Below are 19,331 nucleotides of genomic sequence, written 5' to 3'. Positions count from 1 at the left end.
ACAGTACTGTAACAATGCTGTAACGATGAATAAGTAAACAGTATACGTGCTTCTAATTAACTAGTCATGATGTTTATACTATCCTGACAAAACTGATATGTTTTTATACTTAAATAATTAGATGGTTCGCGTATCGACAAATATAAAATAATTTTACGTTCAAGTTATACAGGTAAGTCCTTTGCAGAAGATAAAGCAAGTATTTTGGGAAAAGACATCCTATTTGGGTAATTAATGCGTCAAGTATTCGAAGAATTCTTTATTCTAAATGGAATCGCTTCACGCCCACTTTATCACAGATTTGTCACCGTTATGTTATCGCGTGATTTACCTCCTTTTATCATCATTCAAGATACACATATGTATTTTATTTGTTAGATTGAAATTAAGGCTTGGATTGAAATTAATTGAAATTAGATTGTTCCTTTACATTATGTTCACGCATTGTAGGTTATTTACTATTGATAATTACTATAGTAGCGATTTATTCATTGACTTTGAACATCCATTATTGTATTTAAATAAAAATAGATTCTATAACTTACAATTTATAATTTATATGTGCAAATTCTAATTTAAAAAGAATCACGTATACATCACGTATGTATGTTTATAACATGCTGAAGCATATCGCGTTACGAACTTTTATCTCTTTGAGATTCAATTAAAATGCTAAAATGCAAAAATTAAGAAAGATATTTTTTGTGACTACTAAAATGTGGATCCGTTTACTTTATTACATATGTATAAATATTTACCAAACATGCACGTACATCATTCAAGTATTTGGAACTATAAAACCGTTTACTACAACGTCACTTCTCAAACAACAGTATATATTTTGAGTTTCAAAAATTTTTCCACTCAGAAACAAGCGTCAAATATCGTATATGTCATAATGTAATATTTCATGCAATCAATTGTTTCTTGAATGTTTATAAAATTTCAAATCATACCAGTACAAGTTTGATGGTTAATAAAAGTCATCTAACAGCTATATCGGATACAAACTACGACATGAAGAGGTTCTTCTACAAACACCAAAAGTTGTAATACATAATTCTTTCTTTCTTAATCGTTAGTAATTTCTTTGTTTGTTATTTTTTATCGTATCAACGATATTTTTATCGACCTATATTTTATCGTAGAAAGATAATTCAATTTTGTGATTTATTGTATGCCTTAATACGACTCTTAATTCATCAAACGTACTTGCAACAGGTGTTCAGTATATTTTTTCATAAAGTGGCAATTATAACGAATAACTATGGTTGATAACGTGACATTTCTTTAAGGAAACGTGTTCATTGAAGCAATATAATCGAAGAAACAATATGTATTCGTTATAATAAGATAAAATTCGATAAATTTTGATGTTTCCCATTTTGCCCGTTGATTCATCTGGATTTTGTTAATCTACCGATAGATGGTGCTATATTAGTTGTCACGCAAGTAACAATATCATCGAGCCGCCCCACTACGTTAGTCCAATCAGCTAGTTGCGTTCACCTTCGTTCTCCTAGTTCCCCTTCTCCTAAGATTTTCGATCTTTCTCTCTCCTTCTCGCTTACTTACCTTAGTTTTTAGCCGAAGTCAGCGACAGCGTCTCGCACGGATTGCTTCTTGGTTATGTCGATTACTGCGTCGTTTTCGATCGATTGCTCTTAAATTCTTGATATTTCCAGGTTCCAGCTGTCAATTCGTTCGCGGCTACTGGTCACGTGACCTAGTGTGTGCGTAAACCAACCTTTAAGTTTCAAATCCCCCACGCTAGTGGTCACCGATTCACTTGGATTCACGACAGTGCATACCGCCAGTCGGTTCGAATAATCGCCTCGTGGCAGGTGAAGACGAAAATCGGCGAAGCCGAGCCTGCCAGCTATCCAATCACCTAGTCAACCAGCCGCCGTATGAGGTACGGACGAGCCGTGAGACCGCGCCTCGATCGTCGATCTTGCACAGAAAATTTTGTTACCGATTGCGGTTCGACACGGCGTGCAAACTTTCTCGTAGCGATCCGTGTAACGCGTTACTTTTCCTCGTCTTCTTTCCTCGCCTAGTTGTTAGTCGGCTTCGATTCCCCTCGTTTCGGTCGCTTTTTGTTTCGTTTAGTGCGCTACGAGGGTGAGGCATGTCTTCCTTCAAGGGTGATAAGATTCCGTGTGCACGACTTTGCCATATCATCAAGTGGGATGATTTTGACGGCTATGGGTTCAATCTACACGCGGAAAAAGGCAAGAACGGTCAATTTATCGGTAAGGTGGACGATGGTTCTCCTAGTCAGGCTGCTGGTTTGCGACAAGGTGATCGAATCATCGAAGTTAACGAGATCAACATCGCGAACGAGACCCACAAGCAGGTTGTTGAACGCATAAAGGCCTTTCCCAATGAGACAAAACTTCTGGTGGTCGACCAAGAGGCCGACGAATATTTCAGGGCCAACAACATCGTTATCAAGGGCACCATGGCGAACGTCAAGGTGAACAAGACTCCAGAGAAGAACCCGAATAGTATCGAACAAGAAGAGCTCAACGGCAGCAATGTCTCCACAGATGAGGTGCGTACAGTTTAGTTCGCGAACACAGTTTCTCTAAATTCCAATTACCTTCTGGAAGTTACCTGTTGCCCGACGCAGCGAAATCTTCACTGAGTCGAGCGAGTCGGTCGATCCACCTGTTGCTTCGGTACGTGTATCGGTCGTTCGGCTATTTGTCGTGACCCCTCACGTAGAATCACACCTTCAAGAGGTAGGCGATCGTTTTCTATGCATCTCTGTGAATTTTTCTCAAGAACGTTTTAAAGAATTATCTGTTATTATCAACGTCGTAAAAGTCGCGATAAAACTTGTAATTTAAGGAATTTTCAAACGCTCTTCGACGATTTAAAAACGTACGAGCTTTTTTTTTTTTTTATTAAACGCCGATTAATATGTAATGGTACGATTTAGCTAAGAGTTAGCGTACTGTTTTTTCTACAATAATATCTTTAGACGTGCGTCACAGGAACGTGTCGATTTGGTCAAAATAATAAACCGTGTTTCGCGTGATGTGTTCCCCGCTTCTCACTTTGCGAACATCCAATTTGGTAGGAAAACAGATTTTGATTTTACAAATAATCTTGGCATAATATCTGGATCGTGATTCGTCTTATCAACATCTTAACGACATGCACTAGGATCATTGTTTTTTCAAGGCAGCAAAATAACAGTCTTCTTTTATTACATATTTAGAGATAAGTGTTTCACCAGGTTGCGGTCTTGAACATCTGTGTTTACCACAGTTGGCCAGTAGAAGCGAGAGAAAAAGTTAACACGCCATACGTGGAACGCTGCCTCGTCGTCTCGCCGTATAATACGCGAACGCATGAACAAATAAGTAGAAACGGGGAATTTCGATTTTTTGTTCCACACTCGGAAAACGAATACCGACGAATTGCACGAGATTATTTGTGTAACGCGTGTAGGTAATATCGTCAATACGGAAAAAGCATTCGTCGATACGTTTATCGAGTCATCGTTTCCGTTTGATAACTCGTTCGAAAATCGACTTTGTCTAACGTCGTGAAAAGATTGTCTACGCTAAAAATATAATGTTTGGCGAACAGATGTTACGATATAACATAGTACAATTAGCGCATCAGATACATATGTATGAACATGCTCGCAAGTGTTTATGATCTTGTTCATATTGTTTCGATACGGTGAATGTTTTACATTAAAAAAGGCTACCATGATATAGTATCTCGTGTTTTCGCTAGTTTCTTTCCAGTAAAGCGCCGTCGAACGATAACACGTTAGATTTTGATACCATTATCGCAGCCTCAACGAATACGAACTCATCTTGCTCACGGGATGCCTCCTACGTGCAACCATTGTACTGTTCTCACTCGATAAAACTTATTCTCTAATTTTTAACATCGCCCCGTTGTTTCAGTCATTTTCGATATGCGCATATTATACCAGTCGTATATTTATCATTCACAAATTTCTTAAGTACGAAGAGAGATTAAAACATTATCGATATTTTCTTGAAATTTTTCGTCAGAAATTTTCTTTCAACGTTAAGAAGAATTAGATCGCATATTGATAATATATTTACAAACATAATTAAAACGCAAAACATAAACTATTCGATCATGGAAAAGAACGAATGAAGCGAATCGCAATTATCTATCCGTTGATCCACTTTTGCCACACCTAGTGGTAAACGAGCGGATTGAAATTTAACACGCGATGGAGCGTTTCGTTTGTACGTTATTTATTTCATCGCGTCACGTCCGCGAATTTCAGCTTGGTTCGAAGCAAAATCAAATACTCGGGGATTTTTTTTCTCAAGGTCTCTGAATCATGTTCCATCTCGTTTCCTTCCTAACGATTCCTGCTCCTTCTTTCGAGACGCGGAATTATTAGAAAAACCAATTTTCCTGTTTCGCCTTCAGTTTCCTTGTTTCCGTCGGTTGATTCACTGCTGCTAGAAGGTGAGCGTTCACGAGCACCGAATGACTCATTCGTTTTGTTCCCAAGCGATAAGACACGTAGGAAAGCGTATCACGAGATTCGTTTCTTGCTCGTTATATTGTACGATCGGTTCTCGCGAAGAAATTCCAAGACGCCCGATTGGATTTATCGGACGAATGTTTCAACTATGTTTGTTCGGTTATCGAGCAGAAACGGGGTGCTATCGTTGAACGATATCGCCGTCAGCATTCTCGGATGTAACAACTACGGTGCTAATCGACGGAAGTTGCTCCTTTACAAAATGGCACGTCACTGGCCTTAATTCGTCTTTATGGGATCCACGCGTTCGATCGTCTTGTTGCGATACGCTCGCGCCGCGAATCCGATCGCGGCAACTATCTCGCGATCGAAAGATTCGTCCTCCGTCGATAGGACTCACCGGATATCCGGTCATTTTTGCGGCATAAAATTACGTAAATTTCGCGTTCTACCGAGCTACGTAATCGAAGACGCACGCGTATCCGCGATCGTGCTGCACATGCTGTCTCGTACGCTATAAAACCACCATAAAGTTTTCTTCTACGAGTACCAGATACGAGACACGGCACGACCAAGTCGGAAGTACGCGAGATAATCGAACCTGTCGATAAAAGTCGGATTTTTGTCTAAATTCACGTTTTCACGAATATAGTTGGTAAATTGAAACTATGCACTGAGAATTGTTCTTACCTGTCAAATATTATAATCGGATTGCAGATGTATATGCATTTATAGGGAATTCCAAGATCTAAACAAACAAATTTAAAATATAATACTCTTTATGATATTTAGTAGGTGAAACGAATGTCTAAATACGTTTCGTCTCTCTAAATGTATCTGTAAAAATATCTGTTTGCATCCACGGACTAATTGCAACGATACTTTCGATATTTTATATACTTTCGCATATTACACGCATAGTACACGTTTCTTTCTCGTATTTTTCTAAGAATTGCAAATTTTAAAGCCATTAAATTCCGTAATTGCGTGGTACGGCGCGCAATAGTTGAAACTCTTAGGCCATTTTCATAGTTATGAGATACGGTGTATGCGCATCGGGGAAAAAAAAGGATATCGGGACTCAAATCGATTAACGTGTTTCCACGAATGCTAATTTTACACTTTTACGCGACCCACGATCAATTTAATCGATCGTCCATCGTAATTTACGAGCTAAAAGATTGCGTTGTCACGAGCCTGATCATACGTATAGTAAATAATTAATTGCCTCCGTGCAGACTGCTGGTCAAACTTCCTGTCACCATTTTCAATTACGCAATAGAGCAAACCGTGTGGCATGCACGGTATACGAATGAGAGGGAAAACCGTTTGTCGTGCGAGTCTGATCTTCGAAGATTTTCACGAACGTGGCAGAATGCAGCGGAGTAACGACGCGACGGTCAAATCGGTGAAATACTTTCGTGGCAACGACTAGTTTTAAACGTCCGTTATTTGCTCTTATTCGGTTTCCGTGTGCAGCGATTTTCAAAGAAAGCGTGCCAAAAAGCCAGGCCGAATGCATATACAGATAACGGGGATTCCCCTCCCGAAAGGAATCAGGACAGTGGTCGCGTATAGTGTTTCTCTTCCCAGTAATAATTAAATATACCCGCAACTAAACAACACAGGACGAATCGATAATTTCCAGTCTGGCGACTACGGGTCATTCAATCCTAGCTACGTATCCTTTTTTCCTTTCTTGCTCTCCAATAATAATCACATACTATTTTGTGTGTTCTTGAAGCGCGCGTGCGCACCTTTTAACAAGGACGTCGCTTCCGTTGTTACTTCGAACGGGATACTCGCCGTAAGGAATTAGTCGTTCGCTATAAAGATCGTAGTTACGATTAGTCGCGATTGCATACGATATAAGCTCGTGGTTGCTGGAATTAATTGAATCGCGGGATGCCGGTGTCGACGCAACAATGCCACGACATAGATTCTCGATGTTTTATGGAAAGTTACTTCAGCTTGATCTATGCTGGTATTAGGTATTCATAGCATTATTGGACTCGCACGTTTATATCGAACGTTTTCGTTCGTTGCATCATCATGATCAGTCCTTCGACGTTACCAAACCCTCGTTTGTATTAGTTAGGTTATCCGAATTCAAGTCACTCGAGGATGACAAACAAGTTGAGATTGTTTGTTAAACGTGTGCCTGTCTTTTTACTTCACGCGACTCGTAATATTCTTTCGAGTTTTTACGCTCGTTTTTATTGAGATCGTCCTCGGATTAGCGAAGTTGCTTGAACTTATTAAGTGGTCGGAAAATGTAACGACTTGCTTGAAGGCAGGCACGAGTCGTGCGAATTCAAGCGATCTAACGAACTTGGCTTGTAGTCTCGTTTAAATTAGCCAAGTTACGTGAATCCAAACTGTTTGAATTTGAATAACCTGATTTCAAAAGGATATCTGCTGGTATATAAATGTTAATCACGATATTAATCATAATTATAAATCTGACATGTGATTTAGTACTAAATATAAAGTTCAAGAAAGGTCAAATTGGTTTAGAACGTTGATGTTAGTAAGTTGGAAATTATCTAGCGACCGTGCTGTTTGTTTCGAGTTAGAGAAATCGTTGAAAGAATCTCAACTTTATTCGAACGAAGCTTAAACCAAGTCGCTCGAGTTCCGGTAACTTGGCTACTATAAACAAATCCCAAGTAGCACAATTCAGAGCGTAGTAAGAATTCGCAAAGTTCTGCGATGAAGATTCGAGGATCGTTCGAATCGTAATCGAAGGAAATTTCGATAGAAGCGAGTTTTTTCAATTGCGGCGGCGATAACAGCGAGCCGCAGCAGGACAAACCGACTAACATTATTTCGAAGAGATTTAAACGGCCTGTGGTTGGGAACCGGTTTTCCATCGCGCTTGCCTTTTGCCGATGGAATTCCTTTAAGTACCGTTCGGAATATTGCATCAGGAGCCAAGGTCATTATGAGTTCCTTCCACGAATTTGTCCATCGTTTTTGACCCGTGTGAAACTTGTCTGAATCGCACGTATCTCTTCATTACCCAGGAAAAGAGAACAATGCTGCGACCGATGTAACGCGTCTATTAATTGCCGCGTCCACGCTCTTACTTTCTATCGGCGGGCGTTAAGGAGAAACACTTCCTGTTGTATAACGGAAAATTGAAGCGTTTCGCTCGACCGCACCCCGTTAACGTAAATTTTCTTTAATGCGAAAAATTTAGTCACAGGCGTTAACCGGCAGAATGTGTCGACTCTTCGTTCGAACGATAATTTCTCTATTTATAGAAGATAAATAACTAAAAATAATGTAAATTCGTTTCATTTATAAATAGCCGTATCGCGTTTATATTTGCAAGCATCAAAGCTGATCTAATTGAAATTCATAATCGTTAGATAATTATCGCGTCGTAAATTTGTATGCATTTATGGGAAATTTAACCAGAGATATACAGAAATATGTAAAATATCCAAAACCCGCTACTCATTGCAATATATTTTCCAGGTGACAGGAATGTCAGCCTCGATGCCGCTTCTTCGATCGCGTTCATCAAATTATGTTTTCGCGTAAACATTCAAAGTCGAATAATTATAGAAGTTTCCGAATAACAGACAAACTGGTAAATAGAGAAATATTTTCTTCAGGCTTGCGTTGTTGATTTCGTTCGAAGCGACCGATTTTCAACTTCTTCGAAGCGCATATTTCGGAAAAAAGTAGCGCGCCGACAACGATCGGCCTTGATACGTGACACGAGTTCCTCCTACCATTTGCACGCTTTTTCTTTGTTCCTCCTTGTCTTTGTCCCTCCTCGTGCATATAGCTAATATGCAAGTAGAAATGCGCGTGTGTGTTCAAAAATATATATTACGCTTACCGACGAGGAGATTATAAAAGGAAATGTCTCTTTTCAGAACGCGCATAAGTCAAGTGGATCGAACGACACTTCGCACAGCGAGAGCAGCACACTGACGGCAGGTGCGACGAGAACTTCGAACAGGAGCGAGAACGAGAACGAGAGCGAACGTGAGGAGTCTGGCCGAGAGAACGGGAACGGGAACATCAGGAACGAGACGACGATGGCGCACGTGCACGATACCGGAAACGGCAGCGTCACCGGTAACGAGCCACGACAGGGCCTGAACCTGAAGATGAGCGCCAAAGAACTTAGAGCTCAGCTGGCTGCGCGCAAGAAATACGATCCGAAGAAAGAATCGATCGGCTTCAAGGACAAATTTGACATCGTACAAAAATTATAACCGTTGCTCTTGTCCGTCTCGTTCGATAGTCTTGTCGGCTATGCTGCGCGGTGCTGTTTCTTGTCTCGCTATTAGTAGTTAGGATGCTTGTGTCCTGACTGATCCGGATGAACGCAAAACACTATCGGATATTTTTCTGAGTTACTGTATAGACAGAAATAGCTCGAGGTAATAGACATTTTTGAAATTCTAACCGGGCATATACACGCGTGCGGGTATACGTATCTTTGTGTGTATTTGCTTGTACCTGCGAGTCCATTAAATTCGGATGGTTTGCTACAGATAGGACGAAGGACGCATTTGAACGTTTCTAAATTGCTGAAAAGTCTGAACGCTAAAATAGTTTCTTGTTACATTAGATATACAGTTGTCCCGCTAACTACAGCGAGAATTGCGCGCACCAAGGACGTTCACGACGACGCGGGAGAAAGTGTAGAACGTTGCGCGACGTAGGACGCGTAACGCGCGCGTCATCGGTAATTTTCATTATTCCTTATCAAATTCAACGTATCGTTCGTTTTCTTATTGTAATCGAAGGGGAACGTGTATAGCTTGCGAAGTAAAAAGCGTCTTCCAGTTCTTGCGAGTAGTAAGTAGAAAGGAAAGCTTCTTTTCCGATCCTAGAAACCGATATTTGACACAACGAGGAATATGCCAACACCCGAATGGATTATGTAATTTAAGAAATGTAACGATGTACAAAAATGCGGCGACACAATAGTGGGAAGACTTGGGCAAATTTCCACGTTTGTTGGAAGTTTCAACGAGCGTATGCGACTATATATAGTTGAGAGAGTCGCAGGATTCGCAGGAAACTCGGGTACTCTCTAACTCGACATTGCTAAATATTACGACAACTTGTTGTGTAACTTTCAATTATCGCCGTTGTGATCCTTTTGCGTCGTGCTTCGTACCTTACGCGAATACCTAGAAGCTAGTTGTTTTGTTCTATTTTTTATTGCTCTTTTGTTTTTCGCACTATATGTACCTACATACATTCCGTTTTGCGGTAATTCCTGTAGCCACGATAAATACCGATCGGTAACACGCGAAAACACACGACTTTATTATTTGTTTGATGAAGCGTTACAAGGAAAAGAAACGATTTATTGCCGATTTCGTCATATTTTTCGAAGCATTATGTCGCACAAATTTCAGATTCGATAATTAATTCGATCGACGCATCAAAGTCAAATAATGGATGCCGATATATTGTATTTAATACCCGATAATAAATCGATCGATAAATTGATCAGACGTCACACTTTCTACGAATGATGTCATGCGAGTATCGATAACAGGATTCCTATATGGTTATTTTACGACTAAAGTACGATATCTTAGAAATAACAATATTTCGTGTTGTACATCTATTATTTTTGAGATCGATAGATTCGATAAGATCAAGCGCTTTTGTAATTACAGCGCGGACTCTTATCTGTTTAAAGTCAGACAAAGATAGTTGTTTTGTTTTATTCATAATTCGTATTTCGTTAAGCTGTTTTTATTTTGAAATAAATTTTACATATGTATAAAAAAGAATTCTTGTTTTGCGGTATTTTCAACGATGCAAATTTTAAATACATATGTATAACGGAATGATTCAGTTGAAGAAACAAAAGGTTGTAATTTTTGAAAAGGAAAATGTAATTCTAAGAATAATTTGTTTTTGTGTGGAATTTCATTTATTTGTGAATTTCGTCTATTGAAATTCGAATTTTCTGTTATATTTTTCGTTTACCATCGGTAATCGGTGTCAAACGAATTAAAAATGTCGATTTGATCGCGAATTACGATCGATAACACCGCGCACTATAGAAACCGATCAATCGCATTATCGATCAAGAAGATCGAGTCGCTCAAGGTTAATTCGCTTACCGTGATCTATCGGTTTATGCTCTGGCACTGAATATACGCTATGTATAAATTCTTACATATTCTTATATATTACATAAAGTTCGATGCATAAGCATGTTCATTTCTGTAAATATTAGATCTTCGTGCGTCAAGGTCGGTGCAACGATCGGAAGAACGAATGAACAATCGTCTTCATGCCTTGTTTCGCATAATTAATATCGCTGGCCGTCGATATAATACATACGTATCACGCGTTCGAGGCAGTTTGCGATACTTCTGCTAGTATTAAAAATGAAATTATAATTTACTGGAAACTTGAAACGATAAACTTTATCCCTTGACATTTTGAAATGTTAGTTATCACGCAAACTATTGCACCGATTCCTTGAAATGTATATAAATGCTCTGAATAAGGGTAAAATACACACGTTGTTACAACTATTGCACAAGTCCAACGTATTTTTTAAGCGTAACTGTAAGCATTATGTTTGACGACAAGACTTAGTTGTACGTTATTCATCAAATTATATTCATTTACGTACATCTCTGTATAAATAATATTGTACGTATATGACTCGCTTTATTTCTTACAACCTCCCATCGTCGGTACATTATGTCTTCGAAGCAACTCGCATATATCAACATATCGAAAAAGACGATCGAAGGAAAAGCAAGTCGAAGCTTCTATGTTCAACAGTTATAGGTTAACAGCTAGTTAAAGATACATATTAATCCATAACTTTTGTTACACTTAATTTACGTCTCAGAACACTTCGATTTTCTCGATCCTTTTGAGCTGTAACACTGACATCGCTGTGTAGTGTATCATTGAAAAAAATCTAGTAAAATTATTGTTGATGTTATTCTTTATTTTCGAAATAAGTACTTGCCGGAAATTTGATTTTAGTTCCTAGCACCGATGACACTATAATCGTATTCCGTTCCGAGTCGGTAATGTCGGAAGTGACACGAAAATATGTAGTAAGAAGATTCTAACCGAAGATGTGGTTTTGGCTCTAGAAACTTCAAATTCTGTGTTATAAAAATACATTGCATATCAGATCTATACTAAATTTCGTCTATGGCATTATTTATAAAATTTTTCAATCGACAGTACAACTTATTCAAGAATCGATACTTTCCTCCATCTATCGTTCTTCTGATCGATCAATGCACCTATTTTAATAATTGTTACTATGCCATTAGTTTCTAGTTACTTCTATGGTAGAAAAATTAGTCGTTTGTGAATAAAAAGCTAAATGTCTATGGGTTTATATGGCGTCTGTAGACCCAATATGTAATTTGTCATATATCTCTATACTTTTTGACTTGTATTTTGACCTGCACATTTTTTCAGTACTTGGTGTTTTTAAGAAGTCATTGTGAAACTTACATTATGCGTACGAGATGAATGATCGATGTTGTGGAGTAGAGAAGACCGCATACATATTTTCGGAAGGATGCAGTCGTGCAGCGATAGTTAACACTGTCAGTCAAGTAAAAGAAAAAGTGGTTGAAGATGTTGGCTCGTGAAAAACAGAGGAAGTAAATTACTGGCAAATTAACAGCACCGTGTTGGATCGGTGGTACGATGAAAAAGTAGCGGAAGAAGGGTGCAAAGGCAGATTCTTTGAGTGGTAAGTGGAAGCGAGAGAGCACGACGGGATTGAGCGTGGCGCGAGTGAGAGAGAGTGCGCGAGGCGGACATATATGGTTGCAGGGTCCGAAAAGCTCTCAGGTTACGCCGACGGCGCTAACCGTTTTCACGATGATGTTTGCTCTCCTTGTCTCTCTACTATCTCTCTCTTTCTCTCTCTCTCTTCCTCTCCTTCTTCATCCATCGTTTCTCTTTTCTTTTCTTTCTCAAATCCGCGTGTATACACTCGCACCTTTCGATCCCACTTGTCTATAGTCTTTCTCTTTCCGACGTATGGGCTCGCGATCTCGGTCATTCGTATGCACACAGAAATCGCATTTTCTTCGTCGCGCCACGACCAAAAATACCGGTGTTCGTGCAGCCATGGGTGAAAAGGAGAGGGAACTACAGGGACGGCATTGGCGCGACGGAGACAGAAGGAAGAACCGCGACATATCGTCGCGATGCTGCGCGAGAGAAGGGATGAGGTTTTCGTTATTTCGAGATTATCGGGGATTGCCTGCTTTTTGGAATCGTGCCGATCGTCTCGTCCACTCCCGATATCGAGACGGCTTCTTCATCTTACTGTACCTTACCAATAAGTCGCAGTCATTGATGCGAATCGTTCGATATTTAAGCGGCATCCGATAATAAGAAAGCTCGGGGCAACAAATATTATACGATGTAACCTCGATTAATATGGTTATAATTATTTTTATTATCGTTGCCTACCGATACACCTTAATTTCGACGCTAAATAGTAGGAAATCGAAATGAAACAATTAACTAGTACGATATTAAGATTAAGGGCTATTTACAAGAAATTAAATTCAGTCGAGGAAAGATAAGTTTTAATAACGCGGAAGTAACGCGGAAAGTCGATAAAAATATATCGGACTAAATTATATTCGAAAACAATTTTAAGTATGCATTGTCTTGCGAACCTGTTATACGATAGAATTGTCAAATTGTGTAAAGCATCGGTAAATAGTACGTGTCTGGGATATTAAATAACCGCGTGGGAGTTTAGTAGTCTAAGAATAGAGGGGCAAGAAATGCAGAATCGTAGAGTTTTGGTCCCCGGGTTTATCATTTTTACATATGTACGTAAGGATGAATTTCGGGAACTCGATTTCGGCTGATTCCAGGTTGAAAGAGAAAGAGTTTATTTATCGAAGCCGACTGAAGGCTTGCAGCTGAAACAAATGACGGGATCGATAAAAATTTCAAATTCGCTCCATCGTGATTTCTCACCTCCTCGACTTTTCAGCATTCTTCTTCGTATCTCATCTTTTTTTTCGTTTTGCCCTGTAAATAATTTACGCGATTACGTCTTTCTACGTCAGCGAGAACTGTTTGGCAATTTTCTCCGCGAAATATTTCGCGAGTTTTTCCCATAGTAAAAATCGCAATTCGAAATATCCGACAGTCAATTTCAGACTGCAGACTATTTACGTAGACTCAAGTTTTTACGAACACGGCTGAAGAAACGATATCTAAACAGAGATTTCCTTCTCCTACTAAATATTATATTAATATTACCGGTATTATTTGTATATTTTTGCACGACCACTATGTACATTCCGCACACTGTTTGATTTGCAAATTTTCCTTAAACGTATGTATAAACGTTCGCTGTCTAGTCAAGACGTTTCGAAATGTTCTCTGCGACTGCCGATCCGTTGTTAATTATATCATCGCTTTTCACCGCGTTATTCGAAGATGCAATTTTTCCCAAAATAGATATCAGCTCGATAAATAGACGTTCCGATACATACGACGAGCATTTTGTCGACACTTTTGTACTCTAGCTATCTATCTACGTAGCTATACCGTGAAAATTTGTAAACACTAAGTGGATCCGTGTGCCATAAACTTGGGCGCCATGTGCTTAATTATTATGAATCGGAATGAAACGAATGAAACGAACGTTTAATACTATAACACACACATACACACACGTGTTTCTTACAAATTTATAGATTAAAATCCAAACAATGTTAACGAGATTTCCTTGTTCGTACTGAAAATTGTTGATCAAGACAGTCTCTCGTAATTCAACCAAAATTTTACAAGTTACCATTTTACATTACCATTACGTTATAACTAAAGGACGATTTCGTCGACGAATCCTTCCGACATGTATGTGCGAGGTGGTTTGAACAATGTCAGAAATTTAGAAATTAGTATAGCGTATAAAGTGTGTAATTAATAATAAATATAGCGTCAACGTAGCGTCATAGTAATAAAAATAGCGTCAAAATGGTCAGTTACCATTACTAAATAAATATTCTAATGTTATTGATAAATACGTTTGCGCAACAGTAGCAAGTTTGGTAATGAATGAAATTCATAATTATCAGGTCGTCCGAAAAGTGTCTTTCGTTTTATAAGGAAATAACGCAAATAAGTTTTTGTTCTATCAAAATAAAGACCACAACGTTCGACAGCTTAGGTTTCATTTTTGTATAAAGATGCGCCGTCGTAAAAGACGTGTCTGTAAAAGAAAGACACTTTTCGGACAACCAAATACAAGATAGGACTTTGGTAGCAACTTACTTCGTATACTTCGTATATTTTCTCACATTATATCGTATTCTGTGAATTTTTGCAGATTCTCAAATTCGAGAGACGCGGTAAAGTCGACGATCCGGCAATCAAAGAAATTTTCTAAATCACCAGTTATCGTCATTGACCGCTCTATTCGCGTACACATTGCGCAAACTTGCCAATTTACCGACGCTGTTACTCGCTAAATTACCACGTAAGAGGCATCCGATCGGCCAGATTGGAAAGTAAGCTCGTTGGGAGAAGAAAGTGTTGCTGCTGTAAAAGGAATTCGCGAGCGTAAGGTGGATGGAAAGGGGATCGTTCGCGATACGTAGTCGTACGCATAATAGGGGCCGGTATCTTGTCCTGTCCTCGCACTCATAACATCTATTTCCAGAACAGACCAACGACTAAGTTTAGATTCGCTGTTCCATATACTCGAGCCATTCGCCCACTCGGGTCCACTCGCTCCCAAGAAAATCTGATAAACGAACAAATAAGTGATACGTGGCTACTCCGGATCTTGTCGCGTCTCCCCTTTCTAAATCTGCTTCTCTTTTTATCATCGTTATCGTCAAAATATACGTGCACATGTATAACGAGTAACGTTCTAGTACCTACGTACCTATACCATTTCATCCATTTCCATCATTCACCAGTGCAACGATAACAAACGCATCGTGGTGGCACTGTAAAAACATCGAGGGGAAATAAACGTGGTTCTGCGCGCGAATCGCTCGCGATATTGTATTTAGGTCGGTCGAGAGACCGTAGTCTGTATTTGCTCGAGATAAATACCGCTATTGCTGCTTATCGAAAAGGAAATCTTGTAACCAAGTAATTCATTTTCAATTCATTCATCGTGAATTCTTGGTCGTTGCGTTATCGTCGTTGCAGTTCGCAAAGGGTCAAAGAGACAGGACGACGTACCATCCGACAGAAACAAGGCTTCCAAGAGCACAGAGTGGAAATTGAGTAATCTAACGAAAGAGTCGCGGATTACCTTTGTTTTTCTTCTTTTTTTTCTTGTTCGTATTCCGAGCTAAAAGTAAAGCATACTAAAAATATTTCGAGCATAACGCGCGAGAAATTTTAGCGGCATGGTTCGTTCGTTCGTTACCGAACGAATGACGTTAAGCGACTCTTTCTTGGTTATATGTAAAACTTGGAATGCCGTGTGACGCGTCGACAGAGAACGGAAGCGTCACGGGTGTTCTATCTTGCGTAATGTTAAAAACCACGAAACGCACAACTCGGTTCGAGTGGCGAAAATAACGTAACGTATTCCACAATTGGGAATTTAAGGCAGCTGGTTGTGCATGATTTGCCGGGTATTTTTAGCCAGGCAACGCAAAGGGCAGGTCCGAAGATGTAACGGCGCTCCAGACTTGCGAGAAAGGTACGTCACAGGCGCAAAAACGTACGTCGTCAGGCGCGCGTTCTCCGCGCGATACGTGGCTGCGTCGATTCATCGGAATTAGCAGAAGTACGCGATGCAGTTTCGAAAGCCGAGTACTATTAGCGTAGAATAAACCACGCGAGGCTTCTTGCTCATCCTGTTGAAACATTCTCTGGCATTTTTCTTCTTCCACTCTGGTGTTTTCGTTTCCGCGAAAACGCAAAATTTACGCAGCGCCGCCGATTTGCTTATTTTCCCGCAAAGAACCGCTCTCATACTTGCTCGTAAATCACCCAGCAACATCCGATTCGACCGTATCGACGACCTCTCGTCTATCATTCCGGGTCGAATTTTCACGGTCGCTTTCGCTGTAACCTGCGCGAAACGATTCTCTCGATGTTAACTCCACCGCAATCCGCCAATTCCTATATTTCCATGTTATTCCCATTTTAGGAAGTAAACAGCACTCGTCGAATACCGTGAAACTCGCATCGAAATCGTAAAAACGAATTCCATGAATTGTCGTCTTCCGCCTAAATCATACAAATTTACGAGGTTCAAAGGAATCGGAATATTTATAGCGCTCTGATAAATTATCTTTTCTTTTTTGCAAAGCACAGACGTTATTCTTCTATCGTAATTTATTTAACTAATTTTTCTAACGTGTCTATTCTATTTCCTCGAGATTGTTTCGTTTATGCAACTCTGGTATATCGTTTCGGTGTTTGATTCTCGATCGGTTCATTTCCAAAGAATAGAACGATAGATCTTTGTCTACTTCTGACAGAACAGTTTGCATAGGTAACGCGAAGTAATTTCGAGAAGAATAAAAAGCACGAGTCCTTCTCTCAACGATAAATCCAAAGATTTCTATAACAAAGGCATAAGGCAAACAGATGCTCGTCGTAAATCAAATTTACTTGATTTCGCTTTGGCGCGTAGATGTTGTGCAGCAAACTGTGATATAAAACTCCTGTAATTCAACTCTCGTGACATAATGTATCGCAGAGTATTTACGAGTACACGCATTTAAGAGACATTTTATTTGTTTAATTTGCATAGTACGCACGGTCGTAATCGATTTACGGCTCCGAACGAAGGAAAATGTTGGCTAATCGTAACGGTTGGGCTGTCATAATCTCGAGGTAGATCGACCAGTTCTCGAACAAGTTGGTGGATATCCGCGACGTGAAACGATGGAAGCGCGAGTGTTCAGGTCGTTAGGTATAGATTCTAATACGCAAAGATAGATTGGGCGGTGAGGGGTGATCGTGTATATTTAGAAAAGTGCTTGGCTTGCCAGAACCGAGAGAGACTCGTATCTCGACACCGCGTGCGAGATTTCTCCTTCGAGCTCTTCCTCTTTATCTCTCTTGCGATATCTTGTTTGTTAACCACACGCGAGAACGTATTGTAACGTTTCTCCGTGCGAATAAAAAATCTTTCGTTTTCATTACGCGTCTTCTCATTTTCACTCTCTCGCCAATTCCTCGTCGATCCTCTGTCGACCATCGACACGGTCGTTTCACTTTGCCACTGGCGAACTCTCGTTTCTAGGAAAACGTCGTTCCCTTCGAGGATCCACGAGTTTCCTCGCGTACGTTTCGATGGAAACTTTCGTTTCCGAATGTTAATTAGCTTTCCATGGAAAATGGTTAATACGCGAAAGGCAAAGATCGACGTAAGAGAAAAAGGTATATGGCGAGTGTTAGCAGAAGTGGCTGGCGAGGTAGCTCGGCGAGAAGAGAGCGCGTGGAAATATAAACTGTATTAGTCAGACGAGAATCGGAGGAAATTCGAGCAGATATCGTGTATCGATCGCTGTGTACTCGATCGAAATTTTGAAAGCTGGCCAAAAATGTCTCATAGAAGTTGGAATACTCCGCAGAGTAAAGCGCGCTCGCGGATTTACCGACTTGTGAATCAAACGCTGTTATCCGTGAAATTATATCAACGATGAGGACGTTTGCGAAATAAAAAATAAAAAAAAAGGTCGATTAGTCGTCGAAAGTACCGATGCGGCCGGAAAACTTATTTTCGTCGAGGACTGTGGCCAAGACCCACTTCTCCTTCTTCGTACGATGTTCTATTTCCTACCAATGCTGATATCTTTCCACCTTTGTCCGGGAATACGATTTTATGGTGAAAGCTTTTCGGCATCGATGCGGTATCGGACAGCACGCCATCCATATCTATCGACTTTGAATCGTTGAAACGTAGATGCTTAATTTGGTGCTGTCTATAAACGAACGTACTGTTAAATATGCTCTTCTTGATTCATCGGTCCCGATGAGATACATTCTTTGATTATATTTAAGGGTAAGAATAATCGTTAAACCGCTACACGTAGTCTAATTTCGACTCGAGGACGTCGACGTAAAATTCTTGCACGCTGATTTCTCCGACGTTCCGTCATCCGGCTAATTTGGTTGCAGCAGCAATTAACCTGCTATAAGGTCATTTATCTTCTTTTTTTATCCCACTCGTATCCTCCGCATACGCGTGCCGCGTTTTTCCGCGGTGAAACAAAGAAACCTGAGAAGGAAGAGTCGAGCCACGTTCGGACCATTTCCCTTTCCAACCGAAGCTGCTTTAAACCGTCGAACCGCCAATCTTTCGAGTTTCCAGTATTCGTAAAATCGCTTTCGTTCGTAGATTCGTAGATTAGTCCGGATTCGAATAACCTTGGTCGATCGATGCGAAACTTGACGTTGGTTCGTTCGAGTCATCGCAAGAAGAAGAAACGGTCGTAAAACGCGAAGGTAAAACGAAGAGCGCGTCCGCTGTTATTTTCGCACGGTAGTGTCAACTTCATTGGTTGCGAATACCTCGATCCCCCACTAATTACAAGGTTTCAAGTTCAATAGCAGGGTAAGTGCCAAGAAAAAAGGGTGGATGGTGAAAAGCATGGATATGGTAGAGGGAGGGCTGGATGTTGGTAGAGGAAACTGGGCGGAGGTTGGCGAAAGGGGTGTGTACCTTGTGGGTGATGTGGATCCTGCGTGTCAGGTAGTCGGCGATCGCGCAGGACTCGGCTGGCCTCAGTGTCAGGAGCGAGCCTCGAAATTCGACGGCGTAGGCGTTCTTAGGGTGGGGAGATCGGGCAGGAGCGGTTATCGTGGAAGTTGCGCCGACGCAGAGACGCTGGACCCGACGTCG

General features: G+C 40.3%; 1 protein-coding gene and 2 long non-coding RNA genes across 3 annotated transcripts; 1 reads left to right on the top strand and 2 right to left on the bottom strand.

Moving 5' to 3' along the window:
* Positions 1–1,577: 1,577 nt before the first annotated feature.
* Positions 1,578–11,156, top strand: LOC100649320 (Na(+)/H(+) exchange regulatory cofactor NHE-RF1). The gene is made up of 2 exons (XM_003393654.4): positions 1,578–2,557; positions 8,386–11,156. The coding sequence occupies exons 1-2, from the start codon at positions 2,132–2,134 to the stop codon at positions 8,728–8,730; spliced, it is 771 nt and encodes a 256-aa protein (XP_003393702.1). The 5' UTR covers positions 1,578–2,131; the 3' UTR covers positions 8,731–11,156.
* Positions 4,921–12,728, bottom strand: LOC125387188. The gene is made up of 3 exons (XR_007227755.1): positions 11,981–12,728; positions 5,186–5,243; positions 4,921–5,096 (listed from the first exon to the last, which is right to left on the bottom strand). It is a non-coding gene; the product is annotated as an uncharacterized LOC125387188 (long non-coding RNA).
* A 145-nt stretch (positions 12,729–12,873) lies between these two features.
* On the bottom strand, positions 12,874–19,329 carry LOC125387187. The gene is made up of 3 exons (XR_007227754.1): positions 19,152–19,329; positions 13,478–13,531; positions 12,874–13,419 (listed from the first exon to the last, which is right to left on the bottom strand). It is a non-coding gene; the product is annotated as an uncharacterized LOC125387187 (long non-coding RNA).
* Between the last annotated feature and the right edge of the window lie 2 nt (positions 19,330–19,331).

The sequence above is a fragment of the Bombus terrestris genome, chromosome 2 (assembly GCF_910591885.1).
Source record: "Bombus terrestris chromosome 2, iyBomTerr1.2, whole genome shotgun sequence".
Classification (NCBI taxonomy): Eukaryota; Metazoa; Arthropoda; class Insecta; order Hymenoptera; family Apidae; genus Bombus; species Bombus terrestris.
The sequence above is the reverse complement of the archived record's forward strand: the minus strand, read 5'-3'. Positions and strand labels throughout refer to the sequence as shown.